The sequence below is a fragment of the Panulirus ornatus genome, chromosome 8 (genome assembly GCF_036320965.1).
Source record: "Panulirus ornatus isolate Po-2019 chromosome 8, ASM3632096v1, whole genome shotgun sequence".
Taxonomy (NCBI): domain Eukaryota; kingdom Metazoa; phylum Arthropoda; class Malacostraca; order Decapoda; family Palinuridae; genus Panulirus; species Panulirus ornatus.
The window spans coordinates 29,221,302-29,248,939 of NC_092231.1; the positions used below are offsets into that span (position 1 = coordinate 29,221,302).

Genomic DNA, 27,638 nt, shown 5'->3' on the forward strand with positions numbered 1-27,638 from the left:
TTTCATTACTCACTGGATCAAACCACCTCACACCACATATTGTCCTGAAACATTTCATTTTCATCACATCCACCCTCCTCCATACAATCCTATCTATAGCCCATGCCTCGCAACCATATAACATTGTTGGAACTACTGTTCCTCTAAACATAACCATTTTTGCTCTGAGATAAAGTTCTCTCCTTTCACACATTCTTCATCACTCCCAAAACCTTTGCCCTCTCCCCCTCCCTGTGACTCACATCTGCTTCCATGGTTCTATCTGCTGCTAAGTCCACTCCCAGATATTTAGAACACTTCACTTCCTCCAACCTTTCTCCATTCAACTTACATCCCAGTTAACTTGTCCCTCAACCTTTCTGAACCTAATAACCTTGCTCTTATTCACATTTACTCTCAACTTTCTCCTTTCACACACTTTTCCAAACTCACCAACCAACCTTTGTGGTTTCTCACACAAATCAGCCACTGGAGTTGTATCATGGGCAAACAACTTACTTGCTTCCCAAGCCCTCTCTTCCCCAGCAGACTGCATACTTGCCCCTCTCTCCAAACTCTTGCATTTATCACCTTAACCACCCCATCCATGAACAAATTTAACAACCATGGGGACATCACACACCCCTGTCACAGACCAACATTCACAGGGAACCAGTCACTCTTTCTCTTCCTACTCATACACATGCCACACATCCTTGGTAAAAACTTTTCACTTTCTAGCAACTTACCTCCTGAACCATATACTCTTAAAACCTTCCACAAAGCATCTCTATCAACCCTGTCATATGCTTTCTCCAGATCCATAAATGTTACATACAAATCCATCTGTTTTTCTAAGTATTTCTCTCATACATTCTTTAGAGCAAACACGTGATCCACATATCCTCAACCACTTCTGAAACCATACTGCTCTTCCCCAATCTGTTGCTCTGTACATGCCTTCACCCTCTCAATCGATACCCCCCATATAATTTCCAAGGAATGCTCAACAGACTTGTTCCTCTGTAGTTTGAACACTCACCTTTATCCCCTTTGCCTTTATACAGTGGCACTCTGCATGCATTCTGCCAATCCTCAGGCACTTCACCATAGTCCATACATACGTTGAATATCCTTACCAACCAGTCAACAACAAAGTCACCCCCTTTTTGATAAATTCTACTGCAGTACCATCCAAACCCTTCTCCTTCCCGGATTTTACTGTATCTTCTCTCTTTACCTAACCATTCTCCCTGACCCCTCTCACTTCCCACACCACCCCGACCAAAACACACTATATCTGCCACTCTGTCATCTAACACATTCAGCAAAACCCTCAAAATACTCACTCCATCTCCTTCTCTTTTCATCACTACCTGTTATTACCTCTCGACTTGCCCCCTTCACTTGTTCTCTTGTCTTATGCACGTTATTTACTTTCTTCTTAAAACATCTTTTTATTCTCCCTAAAATTTAATAATACTCTCTCACCCCAAATCTTGTTTGCCCTCGTTTTCAACTCTTGCACCTTTCTTTTGACCTCCAGCCATTTTCTTTTATACATCAACCAGTCATTTGCACTACCCTGCAAGTATTGTCTAAATGCCTCTCTTTTCTCTCTCACCAACAACCTTACTTCTTCATTCCACCATTCACTACCCTCTCTAAACTGCCCACCTCCCTAATTTCTCATGCCACATGCATCTTTTGCACAAGCCATCACTGTTTCCCTAAGTACACCCTATTCCTCACCCACTTCCATCACATCATTTGCTCTCACCTTTTGCCATTTTGCACTCATTCTCTCCTATTACTTTCTCACACATGTCTCCTTCCAAGCTCACTTACTCACCAATCTGTTTTCCCTAACATTCTCTCTTCTTTTTTAGAAACCTCTACAAATCCTCACCTTTGCCACCACAACTCAGTGATCAGACATCCCTCCAGCTGCCCCTCTCAACACATTACATCCAAAAGTCTCTCTTTTATATGCCTATCAATTGACACATAATCCAATAATGCCCTTTGACCATCTCTCCTACTCACGTATGTATATTTATGTATATCTCCCTTTTTATGCTAAGTATTCCCACTCACCAGATATTTTTCAGCAAACAAGTTTACAAGCTCTTCACCATTTCCATTTTCTACACTGAACACCCCATGCATACCAATTATTCCCTCAACTGCCATATTACTCTCCGTTGCTTGTAAATCACCCATCACTATAACCCTGTCTTGTGCATCAAAGATGCTTACACACTCAATCAGCTGCTCCCAAAGCACTTGCCTCTGATGATCTTTCTTCTCATTACTAGGTGCACAGGCACCATTAATCACCCATCTTTCTCCATCCACTTTAAGTTTTACCCACATCAATCTAGAATTTACTTTCTTGCACACTATTACATACTCCTACAACTCCCGCTTCAGGAGTAGTGCTTTTCCTTCCTTAGCTCTTGTTCTCTCACCAACCCTTGACTTTACTCCCAAGACTTTCCTAAACCACTCTTCCCTTTACCCTTGAGCTGTGTTTCACTCAAGAGCCAGAACATCCAGGTTTCTTTCCTCAAACATACTACCTCTCTCTCCTTTCTTCTCATCTTGGTTACATCCATACTCATTCAGACATTCCAACCTGAGCCTTCGAGGAGGATGAGCACTTCCCAATTTCTTCCTTCTGTTTCCCTTTTTAGAAATCCAAATTATAAGGAGGGGGTTTGCAGCCCCCTTCTGTCTCCTTTAGTCACCTTCTGCGACATACATGGAATACACTGGAAGTACTCTTTCTCCCCAATCCCCAGGGATATATATATCACCCAACTTACATAATGCGTACTTTGATCATGCATTCATCAAAAACCATATAATTTCACCCAGAATCCCTTCACGCACAGTTGTTGAGACTCCTTTCTCTCACAGCTAGTTTGGTTTCTTTGGTATTTTACAGGTACTTGTTTTTTATCGGTTATACTTTGCACACTGTGCTGTACTCTCCCACCACAATTACAACACATACAACACCCCAGCCCTCAGACTGGAATAACAACACGCTGAAAGCACCAACATTCAGCATTAGAAATAAGGTTGAGAAATTACTAATTGCAAAGAAAAAATCAGTATTTGAGAAAGAAATTATGAAATTAAAAGAAAAATTCATTTATCTTAATCCTAGTAATTCCCAGACTTGGTGAAGATGGCTTTTTTGTGTTGGGTGACAAGGAATTTAATTGCTAGACAGAATAGATGGGGAGGAGAAAGGGATCACATCAACAAGGTCAACATAGGAGATTGCAGTTGCAGGTTTGGAGCCGAGGAGGTGGAAGTTTGTGGGTACTTGGGTGGAGCAGACTGTTCAGGCTTCCTCACAAACCAGTTGAGAGGTGATTGGATGGTATCACTTTTTTTTTCCACATGTATTTACCTACAGCAGGCTAGTTCATCATCAATTCCTCTGTTTACTTTTAAAAATCACGAGGCACTCATATCCATCTTCTCAAACCAGGCTGTAGCCAAAGTTATTTCGCTAAATGCAATAACTATCTACCTACTATTGAATTGTCATAGTTCTTTGACTGGTTCATTTTCATCCTCTGATTCCTTCTCTGCCATCTTAAGTGTTTCTTGCTGTATGAGGTCTTTGTTTGACAGCTCATCCCTGTGTGATTCAGTGAGCTCGTAAACATCAGCAGCATCTGTCCTCAGCTCAAGCTCCTCTGCCAGCTTCATGGTTTTAGGCTGCTTATTTCTTGAAGCCTCTAGATCCGTGGACTAAATGGGGGTGCATATTTTCTCAACACCACTCAAACATGTTCGAGTTATCTCTGCTTAGGCCTTTGCAACATTTTAAATGCTTTGATGGACGTAGGACTACCAAAAATCACATAGAGTCTTCTCATTATCACTTTCAGTAGCCTTTAAAGCTTAGGCAAAGGTTCTGGAGAGGTAACATGCTTAAAGTTAGCTGTGACCTCAGATCTGTCAGCTAGAGTGCTGAAGTAGTGTTGGGTGGCAGGAACACCCCCAAGTGAAAATCATCTAAATGTGCTTGATTGCCTGGGGCATTGTTGATCTCTAGCAGAATGCTGAATGGCGTGTTCTCTTCATGGCAATATTTTTCCACCTTGGGAATAAAAAGTGAATAAACCTGCCCTTGAAGGTGGCAGCTTTTACTTATACCTTTGGGTTTGCATGAAAATAGATAAGTAAGGCAGCCTTACTGATACTCCAAGGTTTTCTGGGTTATAAATAAGCAATGTTTTTAGCCTGTGATCTCCCACTGTGCTAATTTTGAGCAAAAGCATCAGGCAATCTTTTGCAGCCTTAAATCCAAGCTTGATATTTTCCTCTCTAGATGTGTAGGTTCTCTCAGACCTTTTTTTTTCTTTTTCCAAAATAACTCAGCTTATCAACATTGAATATTTGTGCTGTGTCTCCCCCTTTATCTGTAATTTATTTCAGGACATCACATCTTGACCTCTTTGGAAATCCATTCCCAATTATACGTGTCATGAAAGACTTCAACCTACCATGCATTAAGTGGAGACAGGCAAGAAAGAATATTGTAGGGGAAAATACTGACACTGAAAGCAGTTTCGATAAACTATCATTTAGACTATGTTAGAGTTATTCAGATGTGAAGTATCTCATTCAGCCACTAAATAACAAAACAAACCAGTGGAAATAACATTCTGACAGCCTTCACAAATTATGTGGACCTAACATATGATATTACCATCTCAATCTCCATGTACTCTAATCTTAATCAGATTGATGTAAAAACAAGCCTAGTTGCAAAACTGCATTATCACAACACACAGAAGAGTGGAGGTGTATTCAGTAATGTGAGTTTTAATAGTGAATGGATAAACTGGAATGATGTGATCTGTGAGATGTCTTCAACACATTAGGAAACCATGCTGAATACCAAAACAATGGAGGAATATGTAAATTGACATGACCACTGTAAGGACTCCAAGGATGTTGTAGACCTATACTAGTTTGCAGACATATACCAGTAAGAAGAAAGCACACAAGGTCTAGGATAGAACGAGAAAGATTAGCATTTTACAGGAGGCAAAAAAGAATTGCACACCCTCTAAAGAAGCCACAGCTCACCCATCAAAGAAAATGAAAGCTCATCCAGCAAAAGAAAGAAAGCCTGTCAAGTGAATTATAGGACATAGGCCATAAAATAAAAAGTCACATGAAATGCAGGAAAAAGAAGAAAAAGCCATTAAGGATATAAGGAATAATCCAAAATACTTTTACTCGTATTTAAAAAGCTCATCCAGCTTTACAGACAACTGCCAAAATGTGAGTAGGATTCTAAAATGGCAGTGTGAATCAGTATTCAGCTAGCCAGAAGCAGCACTGAAAATGAATTACCCATCAGACTTCTTTCTAAACAGTAATCCCCAAGAGTACACATAGCAGATATCACCCCAGTACAAAAATTTGAGAGGGCCCATTGAGAGCATGCTGATGCACTCAGCCCTAGGCCCAGACTCAAGGATTCAGTCTTCATAAAAAAATGCAAAACACCTCTACCACATGTACTAAATAACCTTTGGAGAAAATGAAGAGAATGCTAATGTGATTTACACAGATTTTGCATGGGCATTAGTCAAATGTGACCATGGTGTCAAAGCACAAAAAATGCAAAAGATGGAAATAATCAGAAAAATTGTTAGGGATATCCAATCAGTTTCTAACTAATAGATCAGATCATTTGGTTGTACACCATATCATCTCTATGCCCTCCATAGTATAGCTCACTTCTCCAAGGAACTGTACTGGCACCCATCCTGTTCCTTATTCTTATATCTGACTTGGACGCAAACAAAAGAATGAGTATGAAAATCACATCCATTTGCAGTACTGAAAGGCTACAAAGTGACAGTAAAAAAAGTCTTAACAGACCTACTGAGAACAGCAACCAGTGGAGAGAAGTTTCAACTCCTCTGGTTTGTGGAAAATGAAGAGATGAAAAAAAATATTGTACAAACATTAGTCACTCTCACAAACCAGATGAATAATGTGAAAGACTTAAAGATACCTAGCAACCTAACTTTTTGCAAATGCAACAAAACTGGTTTTTACAAATTGAATATTGTTGCATTTTAACATCACCCAACAAGATAGTTAGAATTACTGACTAGAGTGTCTAGAGATGAGGTAAAGGAACTAATTTTTGGAGAATAAGTGAAATCACTGAGGATGTACTCCCTGGAGTGCAGATGGGAGAAGCATATAATCATGTGTACCAGAAAAATCCTAGAAGTTATGATTCCCAACTTACATTCAGAAATAACATCCTACTGGCAGAACAGCCATAGAAGACTAAAATTCTTCCAAGAAATCCAAAGGTGTGATATGCCCAAAAAGAGAGAGCATGTCAAACATCCAGGGCCCAAGACTGTTTAACTTCTTACATCAACTATCAGCAGTGGCATGTGATACATTGTGGAGAAGTTCAAGAGTGCTTCAGAGCAGCCAGGTTGTGTGGGCCTGAGGGCTGCAGATTCTAACAGCTTGATTGACCATTGACCCAATCCGGCATACTGGGCCCAGCCTGGGCTGTGGGGATGAAGACCTCCACGAGGTATCCAGTCATATCATATATAAAAGGAGAGGGAGAAACTAGAGACCAGGAAACTTGTAGCACAGACATGGGTGTTGGAGACAAAGAGCTGCCTCACAATTATGGATGGAGTGAGGGAGGAAGAAAGTGGAAGCCAGAAACTCATGCAGGCCTTGCCACAGATGTGAAGAGTGTGAGAAACAATGCAGTGAAAGAACAACAAATCCAAGGGATGCAAAAAATTTGTAGATATTATTTGAAAGGAAGTTGAATGTATGGCAGCACCAGCATATTTTACACTAGAGAAAGTGTATATTTACTTAATGTAGAACATGTTTGAACTGGCTTAAAAAAGGTACATGCTAGTATGGGGAAGGATGGATGTGTTCCCATGAAGAGCTGTGTAAATCATCTCTAGAGATAAAATGCTGCCTTAATAAGTGCTGTGTGAGGCACCACACTGGAAGGAGCTCAGACAAACAGCTGCAAAAAAAAGTTATTTAGTCTGTGTAAAAAGTTCTTCCTCAGTCAGCAAATAACCGGCCCAAAGAAATATCACTCTAGACTTAATCTGTACAGTTAATTTAGACTTTAATTGTGATATCACTTTGTCAAACACCCTGTACTCTGATTACAACCTAATTGAAGTAAAAGCAAGTTTGGATGCTAAACCACCTGGACAGAACACACATAAATGAAGGTATATTCATAATTTAAGTTTTAAATGTAAGTGGATAGAATGAAGGGATGTGATTAATGGGATGTCTTCAACACAGCGGGAAACCCTCCTGAGCACCTGAACAGAGGATGAGTGTGAAAATGACATGACTAGTTTGATACTCCAAGGCAAGAAGAAAGCACCAAAGATCAAGGGTGGAACAAGAAAGAGGAAACACCCTATAGTATGACAAAAAGAATTGTATACCTTCAAAAAGAAGCCACTGCTCACCCACAAAGGTTGGAAGACCTATCAATCAATTAATGGACATATCATTTACAAACAATGTCACATGAAACACATGAAAAGTGAAAGAGGAGTGAAATACGAAATAACCCAAAATACTTTTACTCGTATACAAAATGCAAATCCAGGACCACAAAAGAAGAAAGTATTTTTACAGATGACTGCCAGAAGATGAGTGAGAATCTACTGAAACAATATGAACATATTCAGCATGCCAAAAATGACAATGCAGATAAATGACTGGACAGACTTTTTCTGAAGCAGTAATCTCTCTAAAAAGTGCTTCTCTGGACACAATCAAGGCATTCATCCCTGTGTACTGAAAGAGTATGCCTTTGAATTTGCACATGCGCTTGCTTGTCTGTTCCATTTCTGTTTAATATCCAAAACTTTTCCTTCTCCTTGGAAGCATGCATTGATACATCCCATCCCTAAGAAGAGTGACCGTTGTGATCCCTCTGACTATTGTCCTATTGCTTTAACATCTACCATTTTCCATAGTCTTTGAATCCCTCGTCATCTCTCATATCCTTAAACATTTCAAAAGCCACAGTCTTCTTTCTGATCACCTGTATGGCTTCTGAAAGGCAAGATCCACTGGTGATTTTCTTTCCCATTTTATTAATGTCTGGTCTTCATCCTTGAAAGATTTTGGGGAGCCATGTGTAGTTGCCCATAACACATCCAAAGCTTTTGAAAGTGTGGCATTGAGGTCTCATCTCAAAACTCACCCTCTTTTGGCTTTCCTCCCTCACATTCTTCCTTCATATCTAGCTTCCTCTCTGGCTGATCTAATCTCTGTGATTGTTGATGGATCAGCCTACTTCCTTTTCTCCATCAACAGCGGTGTCCTCCAAGATCCTGTCGTGTCCCCTACCAGACAGACTTTTTCTGAAGCAGTAATCTCTCTAAAAAGTGCTTCTCTCTTTGGACACAAATAATCCAGTGCACTCATATGCTGATGACAGTACTGCTTTCATCCACACTCTTCAATTTGGCTCCCTCTTCTCCTACTCGATCTGCATCTCGTATTGGCACATCTTTCTCAGTAAACTTAGACTTGGAAAGGGTATATCAGTGGGGTTGACAAATTCTTGTTAAGTTTGATGCTTTCAAGACCTAGTTTCTACCCATCTCTGCCGAAACCTCCTCATAACTCTCGTCTCTCCTTTGATGGTTCTGTAATTCCACCTCTTGAAACATTGAACATACTTGATATTACTGTAACATCCACTCTTTCTTGTAAACCCTACATTACAGGAATAGCTAAGTCTGCCTCTAAGAAACTAGGTGTCTTATTTAGATGTCAAAACTTCTTCTTTTCTGAACAGTTTCTCTGTTTATACAAAGGATTGATTCGTCCTTGTATGAAGTAATGTTTTCACATCTAGGGTGGTTCTAGCTCTGCATTCTTACTTGACAGAGTTGAGTTGAAACTGATCTGACTAAGAAGCTGTCACAGGCAAACTTCCAGACTTGACCCTCTTGCCCTATGCTGCAATGTTGGTTCACTTTCTCTAATATAGGTATTACTTTGGCTTTTACCCTGAGAATTGGGTGCTTGCGTGCTCACACCACTTGCTAGACCATGCAATACTCAATAAGCTGAACAGTGTGAAAGACCTTGGAGTGATATTAGCCAATGACCTCACCTTAAGTGAAAAAAAGCAACAGTTGCCTAATGCATGAGGATGGTGGACTTTCAAAACAAGATAAGAAATCCCAATGATTATATTGCTTAAGGCACTAATTATGTCACAGATTGAATACTGCTGTATTGTAACATCACCCTTAAAGACAGAATGAAATCACTGAATAAGAAAGTGTTGAGAGATCTTTCACAGCCCATATTAATGTGGTAAAGAAGGTAGATTACTGGGAATGGCTGAAAACTCGAGAGCTTATTCTCTCTTGGAGTGCAGAAAGTAGAGGTATATCATTGTCTGTATTCATAAAATTCTAGAAGGTATGATTCCCAAATTACACTTGGAAATAACATCCTGTTGGCACAGGTATGAAATTCTTTAAAATACTAATGTTTTTTCTGGCATTGGCACTTATCTGCTAGAGATTCTTTAGTTTTCCTTTATATCAACAAAATCACTTGTTATTTCAGATTCAACAATATTTGTTACAGTGTAAGCATACCTGCTTAGCCACAGGTTTTAAATGTTCCACCACCTCTGTTTGCTGATGACACAGCACTGATGGCAGATTTAAATGAGAAACTACATAAGTTGGTGACTAACCTTAGGAGACTTTGTGAAAGGAGGAAGTTGAGAGTAAATGTGAATAAAAGTAGAATTTTAGGTTTAGTGTGTGAGTTTGAATGAAGAAAATTTAGAGGAAGTGGAGTTTCAGATACCTGAGAGTGATCATGGATGCAAATGAAATGATATAAGTGGAAGTGAGTCATAGAGCGGGTGAGGGGGGTAATGATATTGGGAATATTTTATTGAAGAATTTGTGGAGAGGTTGTTATCAGGGAGGACAGAAGTGGATATAGCAAAAAAATATAGTAGTACCATCATTGTTGAATGGATGCAAGGAATGGGTTACAGATTAGGATGTTTGGAGAAGGGTGGATTTGTTGGAAATGAAATATTTGAGATCAATATGTTGGTGTGACGGGGGTTTGAATTAGTAAATGATAAAAGGTAAACCAAAGAGGTGTGGCAATAAGAAGAGTGTGGTTGAGAGAGCTGAATAGGTTTGGATATATGGAAAGAATGAGTAAGGAGAGGTTGAAAAAGAGTATATATATGTGTTAGAAGAGGAGGGGACAACAATGGAAGGATGAAGTGTGAGGGATTTGGAGTGATCAGGGCCTGAACATGTAGGAGGGTGAAAGGCTTGCACGGCATACAGTGAATTGGAACAATGTAGTATATGGGGCAGTGCTCTGTTAGTAGAATGAATTTGACAGAAAAAAATTATACACACACACACACACACACACTCATATTTTTATTTTTATTACACTTAATCGCTGTTTCCCAAGTAAGCAAGGTAGCAGGAAACAGACGAAGAATGGCCCATCTGCTCATATACACATATATATACATAAACACCCATACACACATATATACATACATATGCATATTAACATATACATACATATACGTACACATACACAGACATATACATATATACACATGTGCATATTCATACTTGCTTTCATCCATTCCTACCCCACCACACAGGAAATAGCATAGCTATCCCTTGCTTCAGTGAGGTAGCGCCAGGAAAACGGACAAAAAAGGCCACATTCATTCATACTTAGTCTCTAGCTTCATGTGTAATGCACACTTATGTTGGGAGAAGAGAATGGTTGGAGTAAGTGAGCTTGGAAAGGAGACTTGTTTGAGGAAGTACCAGAGAGATTGAGTGAAGAATGGCAAAAGGTGAGAGCAAATGACATGAGGGGAGTGGGTGAGGAATGGGATGTATTTAGGGAAGCAGTGATGGCTTGCGCAAAAGATGCATGTAGCATGAGAAACGTGGGAGGTTGGCAGATTAGAAAGGGTATTGAGTGGTGGGATGAAAAGGTAAGGTTGTTAGTGAAAGAGAAGAGAAGCGTTAGGACAATACTTGCAGGGAAGTAGTGCAAATGACCTGGAAATGTATAAAACAAAGCAGCAAGAGGTCAAGAGAAAGGTGCAAGAGTTGAAAAGAGGGCAAGTGAGAGTTGGGGTGAGAGAGTATCATTAGATTTCAGTGAGAATAAAGAAATATTTTGGAAGGGGGTAAGTAATGTGTGTAAGAGAGAACAAACGAGAACATCGGTGAAGGGAGCAAATAGGGAAGTGATAAGAGGTAGTAATGGAGTGAGTATTTTGAAGGTTTGGTGAATGTGTTTGATGATAGAATGTCAGATATAGGGTGTTTTAGTCGAGGTGGTGTGTGAAGTGAGTGTCAGGGAGGATGGTTTGGTGTAGAGAAAAGAGGTAGTGAAAGCTTTGAGGAAGATTAAATGCAGCAAGGTAGCAGGTTTGGATGGTATTGCTTTGGAATTTATTAAAAAACGGGGGGACTATGTTGTTGTTTGGTTGGTAAGGATATTCCTGGGAAAGTATATGGTAGGGTATTGATTGAGAGGGTTAAGGCATGTACAGAACATCAGATTTGGGAGGAGCATTGTGGTTTCAGAAGTGGTAGAGGAGGTGTGGATCAGGTTTTTGCTTTGAAGAATTTATGTGAGAAATACTTAGAAATGGATTTGTATGTAGCATTTATGGATCTGGTGAAGGCATATGATAGGGTTGATAGAGATGCTTTGTGGAAGGTTTTAAGGGTATATGGTGTGGGAGGTTAAGTTGCTAGAAGCAGTGAAAAGTTTTTGCTAAGGATGTAAGGCATATGTACAAGGAGAAAGATAGGAGATTCATTGGTTCCCAGTAAATGTCAGGCTGTGGTAGGGGTATGTGATGTCCCCATGGTTGTTTAATTCGTGTATGGATGGGATAGTTAGGGAGGTAAATGCAAGAGTTATGGAGAAAGGGGCGAGTATGCAGTCAGTTGTGGATGAGGGCCTGGGAAGCGAGTCAGTTGTGGCTGATTTATGTGAGAAACTGCAGAGGTTGGTAACCAAGTTTGGTAAAGTGTATGAAAGGAGAAAGTTGAGTGTAAATGTGAATAAGAGCAAGGTTATTAGGGTCAGTAGGGTTGAGTTACAAGTTAATTGGGAGGTGAGTTTGAATGGAGAAAAACAGGAGGAAGTGAAGTATTTTAGATATCTGGGAGTGGACTTAGCAATGGATGGAACCATGGAAGCAGAAGTGAGTCATAGGTGGGAGAGGGGGTGAAGGTTCTGGGAGCAATGAAGAATGTGTGGAAGTAGGGAACGTTATCTCAGAGAACAAAAATAGTATGTTTGAAGGAATAGTGGTTCCAACAATGTTCTATGGTTGTGAGGTGTGGGCTATAGATAGGGTTGTGCAGAGGAGGGTGGATGTGTTGGAAATGAGATTTTTAAGGACAATATATGGTGTGAGGTGGTTTGATCAAGTAAGCAATGAAAGAGTAAGGGAGACGTGTGGTAATAAAAAGAGTGTGGTTGAAAGAGCAGAAGAGGGTGTATTGAAATGGTTTGGTCACATGGAGAGAATGAGGGAGGTTAGATTGACAAAGAGGATATATGTGTCAGAGGTGGAGGGAATGAGGAGAATTGGGAGACCAAATTAGAGGTGGAAGAATGGAGTGAAAAAGGTTTTGAGCAATCGGGTCCTGAATATACAGGAGGGTGAAAGGCGTGTAAGGAATTGAGTGAATTGGAAGGATGTAGTATACCAGGGTCGACATGCTGTCAATGGATTGAATCAGGGTATGTGAAGTGTCTTGGGTAAACCATGGAAAGTTTAGTGGTCTTGTATGTGGAAAGGGAGCTGTGGTTTTGATGCATTACGCATGAGAGCTAGAGACTGAGTGTGAACGAATGTGTCCTTTTTTGTCTTTTCCAAGCGCTACCTCGCATGCGTGCAGGGGGAGTGGGGTGCCACTTCATGTGTGGTGGGGGGGCAACAGAAATGGATGAAGGCAGCAAGTATGAATATGTACATGTGTATATATGTATATGTCTATGTATGTATATGTATACATTGAAATGTATAGGTATGTATATGTGCGTGTGTGGGCGTGTATGTAAATACATGTGTATGTGGGTGGGTTGGGCCATTCTTTCGTCTGTTTCCTTGCACTACCTCGCTTACACGGGAGACAGCAACAAAGTATGATAATGGTAATAATAATTGAAGGATTTGTAGTTCCAGTAATGTTATACAGTTGTGAGGTATGGGCTATAGATAGGGTTGTATGGAGGAGGGTGGATGTGTTGGAAATGGAATGTTTGAAGACAATATGTGGTGTGAGGTGGTTTGATCGAGTAAGTAATGTGAGGGTAAGAGAGATGTATGGAAATAAATAGAGTATGGTGGAGAGAGCAGAAGAGGGTGTGTTGAAATGGTTTGAACATATGGAGAGAATGAGTGAGGAAAGATTGACAAAGAAGATGTGTGTCAGAGGTGGAGGGAAGAACGAGAAGTGGGAGACCAAATTGGAAGTGGAAAGATGGAGTGAAAAAAGATTTTGAGCGATCGGGGCCTGAATATACAGGAGAGTGAGAGGCATGCAAAGAATAGAGTGAATTCGAACGATGTGGTTTACCAGGGTCGATGTGCTGTCAATGGACTGAACCAGGGCATGTGATGAAATTTCTTGGGTAAACCATGGATAGGCTGAGTGTGCACGAATTGGCTGTGGAGAGGGTTAGCACCAGGAATGGAAGAAGGCAAGTAAGTATGAATTTGACCATCCTCTTTATCATCCTTTCCTCACTCATTCTCTCCATATGTCCAAACCATATCAACGCACCCTCTTCTGCTCTCTCAACCCCAAACTTTATTTCTACGCATTTCTCCTACCCTTTCATTACATACTTGATCAAACCTCCTCACACCACATATTGTCTTCAAACAATTCATTTCCAAGACATCTACCCTCCTCCGTACAACCCTATCTATGGCCCATGCCTTGCAACCATATAATATTGTTGGAACTACTATTCCTTCAAACATACCCATTTTTGCTCTCTGAGTAATGTTCTCTCCTTCCTCACATTCTTCATCTCCTTCAGAACTTCCCCCCCTCCCCTTCCATATGACTCACTTCCGCTTCCTTGGTTCCATTCACTGCTAAGTCTACTTCCAGATATCTAAATCACTGTACTTCCTCTAATTTTTCACCATTCAATCTTACATACCAACAAACTTGTCAATGAACCCTGCTGAACCTAATGACCATGCTCATATTCACATTTACTCTCTTCTTTCTCCTTTCACACACTTTCCCGAACTCAGTCACCGATTTCTGCAGATAGATATGTAGATAGATAGATTCTTCTTTCTTTCTTTCAAACTATTCGCCATTTCCCGCATTAGCGAGGTAGCGTTAAGAACAGAGGACTAGGCCTTGAGGGCCCAATTCTCTGTTCCTTCTTTTGGAAAATTAAAGAAAGAAAAAAAAAAAAAAGACTGAAAAATTGCTTTGAATGTGAGAATGCTTTGAAAAGTTTTTAAATGTGAGAATGCCTTAAAAAGCCAGTAGGGTATTGCATACTTACCTTGCAAGAGAACCTATCACATTAACTTTGCAAGTAGATATCATAATATGATTAAAAACTTGCAGGAGAACTTTACAGATGATTACAGAGATGAGTAAGCTACTAAAAAGGCAACATGAATCAGTAGTCATCTCACCAAAAGCTTTAGAGACAAATGACAGAGCAGACATATTTAAACAGTAATCCCCAAGTAGATATAGTAGATATCACCACCTGAGCAAAAGATTTCGAGAGGGCCATTGAGAATGTGCCAGTGCACTGAGCCCCAGGCCCAGATCCTTGGAATTCTGTCTTCATATAGAAATGTAAGATATCTTTAGCATGTGCACTAACTATTCCATTGAGAAAAAATGTAGATTCTGGCAGCAGTCCCAAAAAACTGTCGCTGATAGCATTAATATCACACATCATTAAAATCTTTGAAAGAATCCTAAGAGGCAAGCTGATTAGATTTATGAAAAGTGAGCAATCCTCACAACCCATTATGATACAATTATTGAAGTTCTAAAAAACAAAGAAAATGCTGCCTTTTTATGATAGAGGCTCCAGTCATGGACAAAGGTCCACTTGATATCAAGGCCAGGCCTTAATTGAAATATGGAGAGGATTATGAAAGGGAGAAGAGGAGACAAAAACATCTGCCAACCTTGGAGGAAGTAAAAACCTCTTTTGAAATGTGCCAGGTCATAGTTATTTAGAAAGCCATGAGAGGGTAGAGAGTTCCAAAGCTTCAAGCTGTAGGGAAAGAAATACATCGAGACAGCCTACCCCTGAGTTGCCAATGGACACTCTCTAATCATGTGATGTAGCAGCTTGTTGAGTATTTTGTGTTTTAGTTAGTGTTGGGGGGACTCAAATGGCCAGGTCTTGGGAGCAAAAGTCCAAGTAGTTCCTTTAGAAAAAATGAACAGACATTGTAGCATTGGGCAAGCTGGTCAAATTTTGACTCAACTCTGTCAAATAAGGATCCAGAGCTGGAACTGTCTTAGATGTGAGAGCAGTACTCCATAAAAGGTCTTTAAAGAAAATAAATTTCGACATATAAACAGGACTCCCAACTTCTAAGATGCAGACTTAGCATTTTCCTTAATTAATTCCGGGGTTTCCAAGAAAGAGTGGATGTTACATTAATACTAATTATGTTCATTCATTCAAGAGATGGATTTACGTTGATTCAAGAGATGGATTTACAGAACTGTCAAAGGAGAAAAGAAAGTTGTGAGGAATTTTCAAATGAGAGATGGACAGAAACTGGGTCTTGGAGGGGTTGAACTGGACCAGATTTCATCTTCATCAGTGAGATATACTGTCCAGGCCTGAAATTAGTGAGGAGTTGTTTCAAAATGAAATTCAATTTGAGTGAGAGAAGAATGAGCAGAAATGAAGTACGTAGGGGAACATAGCGTTGAGTTATTTGTGGAAGAGAGGGAATTGTTGATAAAAAGGAGAAAAGTGTAAGGGGACAGGGCAGAACCTTGAGGGATATCGATGTTGATGGAGGAGGGTAAGGCTCATACATCAACAACTTTGTTGATAGATTAGCCTGAAAGGAAGCTAGATATGAGGGAGCAAGTTATGTTACATAGATACAGAGACCCAAGGTCCAAGTGAGGTTGTCTGGCCTTAGCACTTCTGAGAGAGAGAGATACACAACTGTGATGTATCATATTCCATTCTCTTGTTTGACACATGTTCTGTATACAACAGTGAGTAAGCTGAACTGCTGTCCATCTTTATTCTCTCAACACATCTCACAGGAGGATCTTTATTTCTTCAGTTCCACCTCTGTTTACACAACTGTTGCACAAGCAACTTTGGTTTCCCTTGTATGAAGATTAATACCATTGTATTTCCATCTTAACAAAATTTATGTTACTTAGGGACAACCATCTTCTGCCTTAACCCCTTAAGCACTTTAGTAAAATCCTGGAGCACAGCAATACGATCCTGGAGCCTAATGTTGTGATCCTTGAACATGACTACGATCTTGGATCATAGTGGTGCAATCTTTGAGCACTGCAGCATGATCTTGGGGCACAGCAGTTTGATCAACTGAGTACAACAGTATGATGACCTGATTTTGACCTAACCCATTAGGATCAGGTGGTACCTTTGTGGTTATAGGGTTAAGAACAAAACAAGTCTCTTTATTTATACACAACCAGTCACTTCCTATAGATGCAGATAATGTTCTCATGTATTTTTTTTTTCTTCTCAAAACACTCAAAAGACTAAAGGATGTTAAGTTGAAATTGTGGATGTGTAAAATGCCTCTCTTGTCTTGTTCACCACCCTATCTCCATCCCCCAGCTTTCCCATTCTTTAACGCCTTTATTACCACTGCTTATCACAACTTAAACACCACAAAACAAACAACTTTTGCTCAAATCACCGATGATGAATGATGGTTCAGTGTCATCACCCATGTCCTTCCCCAATGGGTGGATACAAAGTTCTTTGTTTTCTGTTGTCTGCATTATAATGCTGTCTTGTATATTGCATGTGACCATATGCATAGGATGATACCCAAATGTACACTTTCGCACCACACACACCTCACTGAGTTTATTTATTTATACACAACCAGAGTCACTTCCTACAGATACAAATAATGTTCTCATGTATATTTTTATTCTCACAAGACTAAAGGACTTGTGCATCAAACTAAACATCTATCCTGACATGAATTTCTGGATGTTACAAAGAACATGTGGTGAGTTAGGATTGTGAATGCTTAAAATGCCTCTCTTTTACCTTCATTGTGTCATTCACCACCTTATCTATATCCCCCAGCTTTCCCATTCTTTAACACCTTTATTACCACTTCCTGTCACCACTAAAACACCAGAAAACAAGCGACTTTTGCTCAAGTCACTGATAATGAATGATAATTCAGTGTCAGTACCCACATCCTCCTCCATTTCTCTGTTTTTTGTTGTCTGTGTTATAACACTGTCTTGTACATTGCTTGTGATCATATGCACAAGATGATACCCAAATGTACATCTTCGACCCACAACAGGAATCACACACACATCTTTTGCAATCCCTGTTCTATTAGTGTTTCAATCCTTCTGCAGGTTGATGTAACTAGTCCCTCATGTAGTGTTATTTGCCATAGCCTAACAGAAGAAACCCTCAAGATTTCTCAGTCCTTTACAGTGTCACCTCTTCATGATCTGGTCATCATCAGAGACTTGTGGGATGAGACAACTTTCCTGAAACTTTAACCTACCAACAGATACTGTATACCCATCAGAAAATTAGTGTGTAGCCAATGAAGCAGATGTAAGTTATTGTTTCAGCAGACCCATTTACCACATCAGTATATATAAACAAGCTCTCAGGGCTTTTAAAACTACAAAAGGGCAATGAACAATAAAAAATATACATTTGTCCTACTTGAAAAGTATCTTACATCACACATCAACTTTTGCTTTTAATGTCTACCTGGAATTCATAGTATGAATGTATGAATACACGTTAGATATGTGTGCATACATTATACAGGAAGGCAAGTTTCATCTCATTCTGGAATAACTTCTATGCAGCTAATGAAATTCTGAGAGAGCATACAGAACCAGTGTCATCTGCATACATAAATTAACAACTGAGCCAAAAAATTATGAAGATACAGATGTTTTAGATTCATAGAAAACAAGGAAAACCACAACAGTTTTTACAGAAATATAAGGATGAGGGAGGGAAGCCAAAAGAGGGGAGCTTAGAGTTGAGACCCTGATGCCACCATCAATCAAAAGCTTTGGATATGTAAAGGGCAGCTACATCCTAGGATTCCCCTAAATCTTTCAGAGATGATAAACTGATATTAGTAAGATAGGAAAGAATATTATCAGTGGATCTTGCCTTATTGGAAGCCATACTTATGATCTGAGAGAAGACTGTGAGATTCAAGACTTATAAGGATATAGGAGTTGAGGAGGCATTCAAAGACTTGGGAAATGTTTGATGTCAAAGCAATAGGACAGTAGTTCAAAGGGTTATAATGGTCGCCTTTCTTAGGAATGGTATGCATCAATGCATGCTTCCATGGAGAAGGAAAAGTTCTAGGTTTTAAGCAGCTTCATAACAATCGAGCAAGCACAGGTCAAGTTTGAAGGCACACTCTTTCAATACATGGGGATAGATGCCATCAGGACTATAATCCCTGATGGTGTCCAAAGAGGGAATCGCTTTTCTGTTAGTTTGAAAAGATATGAGTAGAGGCATAGTATTAGCAAGAGGAGCATTAGGGGGCAGAGGTATGTAGAGTCTATTAAGGGAGAAACAGAAACCAGAGTTGCTTTGTCTGTGGAAGTGACAGCTATAGTACCATCAGAATGGAAAAGTGAAGGAAAGTTGGAGCAATATGTTCTTAGCAAGGGCCTTAGCCAAAAACTGAAAAGGCCTATCAATAGGTGATGAGGAGAGATTTTTGCTCTTCCTTAGTTTAAAGGAATGCTTTAATTCTTGACTAACATACATACATTGATTATGGGTGGTGATAATTGGGAGTTGGAGGAAGGAGAGTTTCTTCGAGTCCAAGAAGCCTGATTTCCTGCCTGAATGGCCTCAGATCAGGAGTGGTTGAACCATGGATTGGCAGAAGAGGTCATTTTGGAGGAAGAGGGGATTAATGCTTACATTACCACAACATCAATCTTTGCTTTTTGTTTGGTGGAGGTAGAAGTATCACCACATAAAAGACTAATTTACCCAAGGAAAGTCAGAAAAGAATTTTTGTAAGTTGTCCTATTCAGATTTGTTAAGGTGCCAATATTTGTACTTCGATGGGGCTGCTGGATGGGGAGGTGTGATCAGATGAACCAGTTGGGGATGAGATTGTGTAGTTACACGTGGTTGGATTAGAAGTGAAAAAACAGATCCAGAGTATTAGGAGAGTGGTCACAGCAGTCAGGAATATGGGTAGGATGGGAGATAATATGCTTTAGGTCAGTGATTCTGAACCCTTCCTCTGTCATTTACCCCCTTGGCATGATGTATTTCGCCATTTACCCTCTTACTCCTATACGAAAAAATGCATAGCCGACTTAAAGGTACAGAAAAAGATGGAAACACCTTTATTAATAAATAAGATTTTGCACAAAATATACTTTGATGGTTGATAAAGGAAAAAGTATACACAGTCCACTTATATCAAACAAGATCAAACAAAAATACCAGAAGCATTATCAGTGTGTACTCTGCTGATTCATTGAATCAACCAGTTTATTTATTTGAGGAGCTGTTGATGACACTTCCCTCATGTCACCATCAGCTTTCAGACAGTTCCTTGTCTTTGTTGCTACTATAGGAACCAGATTCACATAGATATGTTGTGACAAAGGGAACAAGCACTTCAAAGGCACTCTGAGTAAGAAGTGGGAATGAACCTGTGAGTTTCATCCAGAATCAACACCAGCTCTATGAAAGTCTTCCTTAGACTAGCCACCCATACCTGAGGTTAACAAATATTAGTATTTAGTTGCCTTAGTGCTCCATGGGTGGCAGTCCATGCTGAGTGGCGCGGGTTTCAAGGACGTGAGAGCATCACCGCACCTCACCATAATTTTTATAAAGCAGGCTGACCGGGTTTAGTGTATTATTTTTAGTTATCAGGTATGATATATTAACCTCCTGCCATGTGATTTTTTACCCTCAGGGATTAAGTTTACCCCTGGTTGAGAATCACTGCTTTAGGTCATTGAAAATGGAGAACGTGAGGGCTTCAGTTCCCCATCATCCATATGGGAGGAATTTAACCATTCCCAACTGTGAACATTAAAATCCCCTATGTAGAGGATCTCAGCTTGCATGTGAGGGGATGCCACAGTCTCATGGCAGGAGTTCAGGAGGTTGAAGAAAGATGTAGAGTTTGTAAAATTAGGAGAGCTGTTGGCACAACAGAGGAAAAATGTGACAGTAGGGAAACAGACCTTGAGCCACATAACCTCAGAGTTTGGGTACTAAAGGTCCTTGAGACTTGCAACAGGTATATTGATGCTGGAATAAGCACAGATTTCACCTTTGAACTGGAAATGTGAGTGGAAATTAATAGTTGGACATGAAAAAAGTGCTAGTGAGAACATCATTGGATGACTGGGCCTCAGAGTGAAGTATGATATTAGGAGAGGCATTGGACAAATAATGTTCAAAAAGAGAGGTTATTAGAGAGACCACAAATGTTGGTATAGTGAAGTGAAAAAGAGGTTGGTCTATCAGAGAGGGAAAGGTTGTGGGAGGTGCTTTTACTACTACTGTCTAGGGTGGGGGGAGAACCCTCACCGGTCCATGAGAAGGCTCACAACTGCAATTAGGAAGGAACTGAGTAACCTCTTTGAAGCACAAAGATGAGTTCAGATAAGCATAAGTAGAAACATTTTTCATCACAGTGAAATGTATAAAGTAAAACATGATGTAACTGCTAGACTAATGCAAGGCTGTAGGTACTATTGGTGCTTTGGCCTAATTGGAGATGTTAACCATGTGAATTGTGAAGTTTGTGGTCAGAGATTTGAACACAAACCAGTACACTATGTCTTACAGTGTGGAAAAATAGAGCCTTGTAAGGATAGATCTAAACAAACCCTGCAAGAGATGTCACAACACCTCATTGTTGATAACAAGATACCTGAAATTTCAAGTTTGTATCTACTTTTTGCATCTAGTCGGTAAAACTTACCATATGAAACTATGTAATGTAATTGTAACTTCGAAACATTAGAAGATGCAGAAAGGCTACAAAGAGACATAAACAAAGACTTTAACTCTGCAACCAAGAACGACATGCTTTTCAATGGAGATAAGTCTCAACTCCTCCTGTATGTGGAAAATGCATAAAAGAAATAGAAAAAACACAATAACAGGCTGACATAAACACTATCATAAACCTGTTGAGTAATGTGAAAGACCTCAGAGTAATGATGTCTAATGCCCTAAATTTCAGCAATCACATCAAAACAACGATTGCATTGTGCATGAGGATGGCAAAAATGAGTGATGACATTATTCAAGGCACTTATTCTTTCATGAATTACCTATTGCCGCGTTCTAATATCACCCTACAAGGAGGACGAAATTGCAGGTTTAGAAAGTGTTCAGAGATCTTTCACAGCCTTCATTAATGTGGTAGTGGAACTGAATCAGTGGGAACGACTGAGATCTCTGAGGCTTTACTCCCTGGACTGCAGACGTGAGAGGTATATCATCAGAATCTATACTTTCCAATATGTGGAAAGTCCTAGAATGAATGGTTCCCAACTCTTATTCAGAAATTACATCCTATTAGCATGACAGGCATGGAAGACTTTGTAAAATACTGTCAATGAAATCCAGAGGTGTAATATGCATAAAAAGAGAAACCACCCTAAATATCTAGGGTCCAAGACTCTTTAACACCTTTCAGGCAGCCATCAGAAGTAGCATTGGATGCATTGGACAAGTACCAACAAATTTTACCAGACTAGCTAGGCTGTAGGGTCTCTTTGTGCATAAAGGCTGCGACTTTCAAGGGCTTGTTCGACCAACAACCTGGGGCATTCCTGCAGCCTTGTGAGGGTGAAGGCCCCAAAGACTCCACAAAGTATTCAGCATCTAGGAGGGGGAAAGGCATACATATAAAATTGGAACTATGTTTGTACAGGGTTGATATTTATCAGTGGACTGAACCAGGTAATGTGAAGTGGCCTAGGGAAGCCATGGAAGGGTCTTTGGGGCCTTGTTGTGAATAGGAGGCAGTGATTCAGGGCATTGCACTTGACGGGTATTGGATCGATGTGAGTGAGTATGGGCTTTATTTGTCTGTTCCTGGCACTGCCTTGTGCTAACGCAACAAATGGTGAATAAGATTGAAAAGAAAAGTATATATGTATGTGCTTACTTTCTAGGGTGGAAGTAAGTTAGTATGTATATATATGTGCAGATATCCCTTTCATACCACAGTTTTGCTTATACACTTTTAGAATAATGGAATGAATGGATAGAGGGGCTCATATGACAGGAAGGAATTAAGAAAGCAATGGATACCATTTTACCAACTACAGCATGAAGCTTTCAGTATCTGTAGTTTTATACAGCTTGACAAATTTTTTCCATTCCTTGGAAAAGTGTCATCAGGCTGTGGGCTGCTTCTTAGGGCAAGCATCAAGTCAGCTTCTTGTTCAACATAGATAGCTGGATGCATTGTGGGCTTATAAAAGTGTAAAGCATTGATGTGAGGGCAGTATTTTGATATTGAATTAAGATACTACCCTCACACCAATGCTTTACGCTTTTGCACAATACTGTGTATGTAATTACTTTTTTTTCATTAAGAAAAACATGCTTATTTTCAACCATGAAAGTGTTCATTGTAGGAATTAGGTATGTATCACAAAGTTACTAAATTGAAATACTGCCATCACACCAATGCTTTACACTTGCATATTACTTTGTATGTAATTACTTTTTTTTTCATTAAGAAAAACATGCTTATTTTCAACCCTGAAAGTGTTCATTGTAGGACTTAGGTATGTATCACAAAGTTCAACCCCCATCCCATAGTCCCTTATCTTGCCATCCATGGGTTTTCCAGTCGCAAAGTTTTTCAGGAATGTGATCCCAGCAGTTGGCAGGGGACTTCTGTATATCTTTGTATTTAGTTATTTGTTTATTTTTTATATTTATATACTTTTCTTGTTGCAGAATCCCAGGACAATGTTAATGCAGTGGTCAGGACGATGAAGGAGCCAGTGGTGGTCCTCAGTAAGCTCTCCTCGGAGGTGGGTTTCACTTCTTTGTTCTGTCTACCTATCTATGTATCTGTCTGATGCCCATTCCCTTTGGGAACTCCCTCAAGGGGATGGCCATGGCAAGAGTCTCCATAACTGTTGGAAACTCCATAACTCCAACATGTCACAATGAATATAGTGATATGTAGAGAAAAAGTCCATTTGTTTGAATTTTTCTACTTGATTACTTGAATTGGCCACATTTCTCCAAACCAGGTAATTGGCAGTTTTCTGCAAAAAAAATTCCAGTTGTCCAACATACACATGTATATACATACACGTCCACACACGCAAATATACATACCTATACATCTCACTGTACACACATATATATATATATATATATATATATATATATATGTTTCCTTGTGCTACCTCGCAAACGCGGGAGACAGCGACAAAGTATAAAAAAAAAAATATATATATATATATATATATATATATATATATATATATATATATATATATATATATATATATATATATATCATTAAATTTTAGGGAGAATAAAAAGATGTTCTGGAAGGAGGTAAATAAAGTGCGTAAGACAAGGGAGCAAATGGGAACTTCAGTGAAGGGCGCAAATGGGGAGGTGATAACAAGTAGTGGTGATGTGAGAAGGAGATGGAGTGAGTATTTTGAAGGTTTGTTGAATGTGTTTGATGATAGAGTGGCAGATATAGGGTGTTTTGGTCGAGGTGGTGTGCAAAGTGAGAGGGTTAGGGAAAATGGTTTGGTAAACAGAGAAGAGGTAGTGAAAGCTTTGCGGAAGATGAAAGCCGGCAAGGCAGCAGGTTTGGATGGTATTGCAGTGGAATTTATTAAAAAAGGGGGTGACTGTATTGTTGACTGGTTGGTAAGGTTATTTAATGTATGTATGACTCATGGTGAGGTGCCTGAGGATTGGCGGAATGCGTGCATAGTGCCATTGTACAAAGGCAAAGGGGATAAGAGTGAGTGCTCAAATTACAGAGGTATAAGTTTGTTGAGTATTCCTGGTAAATTATATGGGAGGGTATTGATTGAGAGGGTGAAGGCATGTACAGAGCATCAGATTGGGGAAGAGCAGTGTGGTTTCAGAAGTGGTAGAGGATATGTGGATCAGGTGTTTGCTTTGAAGAATGTATGTGAGAAATACTTAGAAAAACAAATGGATTTGTATGTAGCATTTATGGATCTGGAGAAGGCATATGATAGAGTTGATAGAGATGCTCTGTGGAAGGTATTAAGAATATATGGTGTGGGAGGAAAGTTGTTAGAAGCAGTTAAAAGTTTTTATCGAGGATGTAAGGCATGTGTATGTGTAGGAAGAGAGGAAAGTGATTGGTTCTCAGTGAATGTAGGTTTGCGGCAGGGGTGTGTGATGTCTCCATGGCTGTTTAATTTGTTTATGGATGGGGTTGTTAGGGAGGTAAATGCAAGAGTTTTGGAAAGAGGGGCAAGTATGAAGTCTGTTGGGGATGAGAGAGCTTGGGAAGTGTCAGTTGTTGTTCGCTGATGACACAGCGCTGGTGGCTGATTCATGTGAGAAACTGCAGAAGCTGGTGACTGAGTTTGGTAAAGTGTGTGGAAGAAGAAAGTTAAGAGTAAATGTGAATAAGAGCAAGGTTATTAGGTACAGTAGGGTTGAGGGTCAAGTCAATTGGGAGGTGAGTTTGAATGGAGAAAAACTGGAGGAAGTGAAGTGTTTTAGATATCTGGGAGTGGATCTGGCAGCGGATGGAACCATGGAAGCGGAAGTGGATCATATGGTGGGGGAGGGGGCGAAAATTCTGGGGGCCTTGAAGAATGTGTGGAAGTCGAGAACATTATCTCGGAAAGCAAAAATGGGTATGTTTGAAGGAATAGTGGTTCCAACAATGTTGTATGGTTGCGAGGCGTGGGCTATGGATAGAGTTGTGCGCAGCAGGATGGATGTGCTGGAAATGAGATGTTTGAGGACAATGTGTGGTGTGAGGTGGTTTGATCGAGTGAGTAACGTAAGGGTAAGAGAGATGTGTGGAAATAAAAAGAGCGTGGTTGAGAGAGCAGAAGAGGGTGTTTTGAAGTGGTTTGGGCACATGGAGAGGATGAGTGAGGAAAGATTGACCAAGAGGATATATGTGTCGGAGGTGGAGGGAACAAGGAGAAGAGGGAGACCAAATTGGAGGTGGAAAGATAGAGTGAAAAAGATTTTGTGTGATTGGGGCCTGAACATGCAGGAGGGTGAAAGGAGGGCAAGGAATAGAGTGAATTGGAGCGATGTGGTATACCGGGGCTGACGTGCTGTCAGTGGATTGAATCAAGGCATGTGAAACGTCTGGGGTAAATCATGGAAAGCTGTGTAGGTATGTATATTTGCGTGTGTGGATGTATGTATATACATGTGTATGGGGGGGGTTGGGCCATTTCTTTCGTCTGTTTCCTTGCGCTACCTCGCAAACGCGGGAGACAGCGACAAAGTATAAAAAAAAAAAAAAAGATATATATACACACACAGACATATACATATATACACATGAACAAAATTCATGCTGTCTGCCTTTATTTATTCTCATCGCCACCTCGCCGCACATGGAATAACAACCTTCTCCCCCCTCATGTGTGCGAGGTAGCACTAAGAAAAGACAACAAAGGCCCCATTCATTCACACTTAGTCTCTAGCTGTCATGTAATAATGCACCAAAACCACAGCAACCTTTCCACATCCAGGCCCCACAGAACTTTCCATGGTTTACCCCAGACGCTTCACATGCCCTGGTTCAATCCATTGACAGCACATCGACCCCGGTATACCACATCGATCCAATTCACTCTATTCCTTGCCTGCCTTTCACCCTCCTGCATGTTCAGGCCCCGATCACTCAAAATCTTTTTCACTCCATCTTTCCACCTCCAATTTGGTCTCCCACTTCTCCTTGTTCCCTCCACCTCTGACACATATATCATCTCTGTCACTCTTTTTTCACTCATTCTCTCCATGTGCCCAAACCATTTCAAAACACCCTCTTCTGCTCTCTCAACCACGCTCTTCTTATTTCCACACATCTCTCTGACCCTTACATTACTTACTCGATCAAACCACCTCACATCACATATTGTCCTCAAACATCTCATTTCCAGCACATCCACCCTCATATGTTACTCAGACCTGACGTGACACAGTATAACATCTTACAATCTAGGGCAGTGGTGGCTACGGGATTCGAGACAAGGGAAGACTACATTACCTTGCTGGGCACGGGTCTACTGAAGGAATCGGCTCCCAGGCTATCGTCTGAGCCTTGTGTGTGAAGGAACAGCAAGGCAGGAACAGCTAGCCATGCCTTGACCTGCCACCTATAGCTACGATAGGTCAAAAGACTGATTGTCATGCCCTCATTCCAAGGTGATTGGCTGGAGTAGGCCTAAGGTCCGGCCCTCATACTGTCTAACAGCCCAGCCCTGCATCTCTGATGACACAACCAGGATGGGTGGGCAAACTTTCCCAGGCATGACCTCGTGGCTGACCCCGGGTCACTTGACCATGGGACCTGAGTATTAATTAGCATGTTGGTTGCATGATGCACCCCTAATCTTGGCCACCTGACTTTACATGTGTGAGATCACAGTTACACATTGGACCAGTCGAGGAATACTTTGGGACCTCTCAGGTCACCACATGGTTTACATAAGCATACAAATTCTCTATTATAGACACTATGAACACGCAGGTTTGTGATAACGAACGCACAGGTTCGTAACAATTATTACACTCAGACTTGACATGACACAGTATAACATCTTTACAATCTAGGGCAGTGGCTGAGGGTTGAGACAAGGAAATCTACATTGCCTTTTGGGCTTGTAACTGCTGAAGGAATGAGTGGCCAGGCTCTTGTCAGGGCATTTTATTTGGAGGGGCAGCTAGGTGGGAGCGGCTGAAGGTCCAGCCTGCATACTCTCTAAAGGTCCAGCCCTGCATCTCTGATAATGCAACCAGGATGGGTGGGCGACCTTTCCCAGGCATGATCTCATGGCTGACCCCAGATCACTTGAGAGTGGGACCTAAGGAATAATTAGGGGCTAATTGCAACATGCACCGTTAATTTTGGCCACCAGGCTTGAGGTGTGTGAGATCCCAGCTAGTCCTAGGGAGTGGCAGAGGAATCTCTTGGGCCCTCCCAGGTCTCCATGGGGCTTACCAAAGCATACGATTTTCTGTCATAGACACAACGAACACGCAGGTTCATAATAAATTTTTTTTTT

General features: G+C 40.4%; 1 protein-coding gene across 2 annotated transcripts in view; it reads left to right on the top strand.

The window, feature by feature from the left end:
* LOC139749880 (uncharacterized) overlaps window positions 1–27,638 on the top strand; it is a 496,304-nt gene that overhangs the window by 359,215 nt on the left and 109,451 nt on the right. For both annotated transcript variants that reach the window (XM_071664258.1, XM_071664259.1), the window contains exon 6: window positions 23,326–23,402. In XM_071664258.1, coding sequence (XP_071520359.1) covers window positions 23,326–23,402 — 77 coding nt within the window. The remainder of the gene's footprint in view (window positions 1–23,325; window positions 23,403–27,638) is intronic.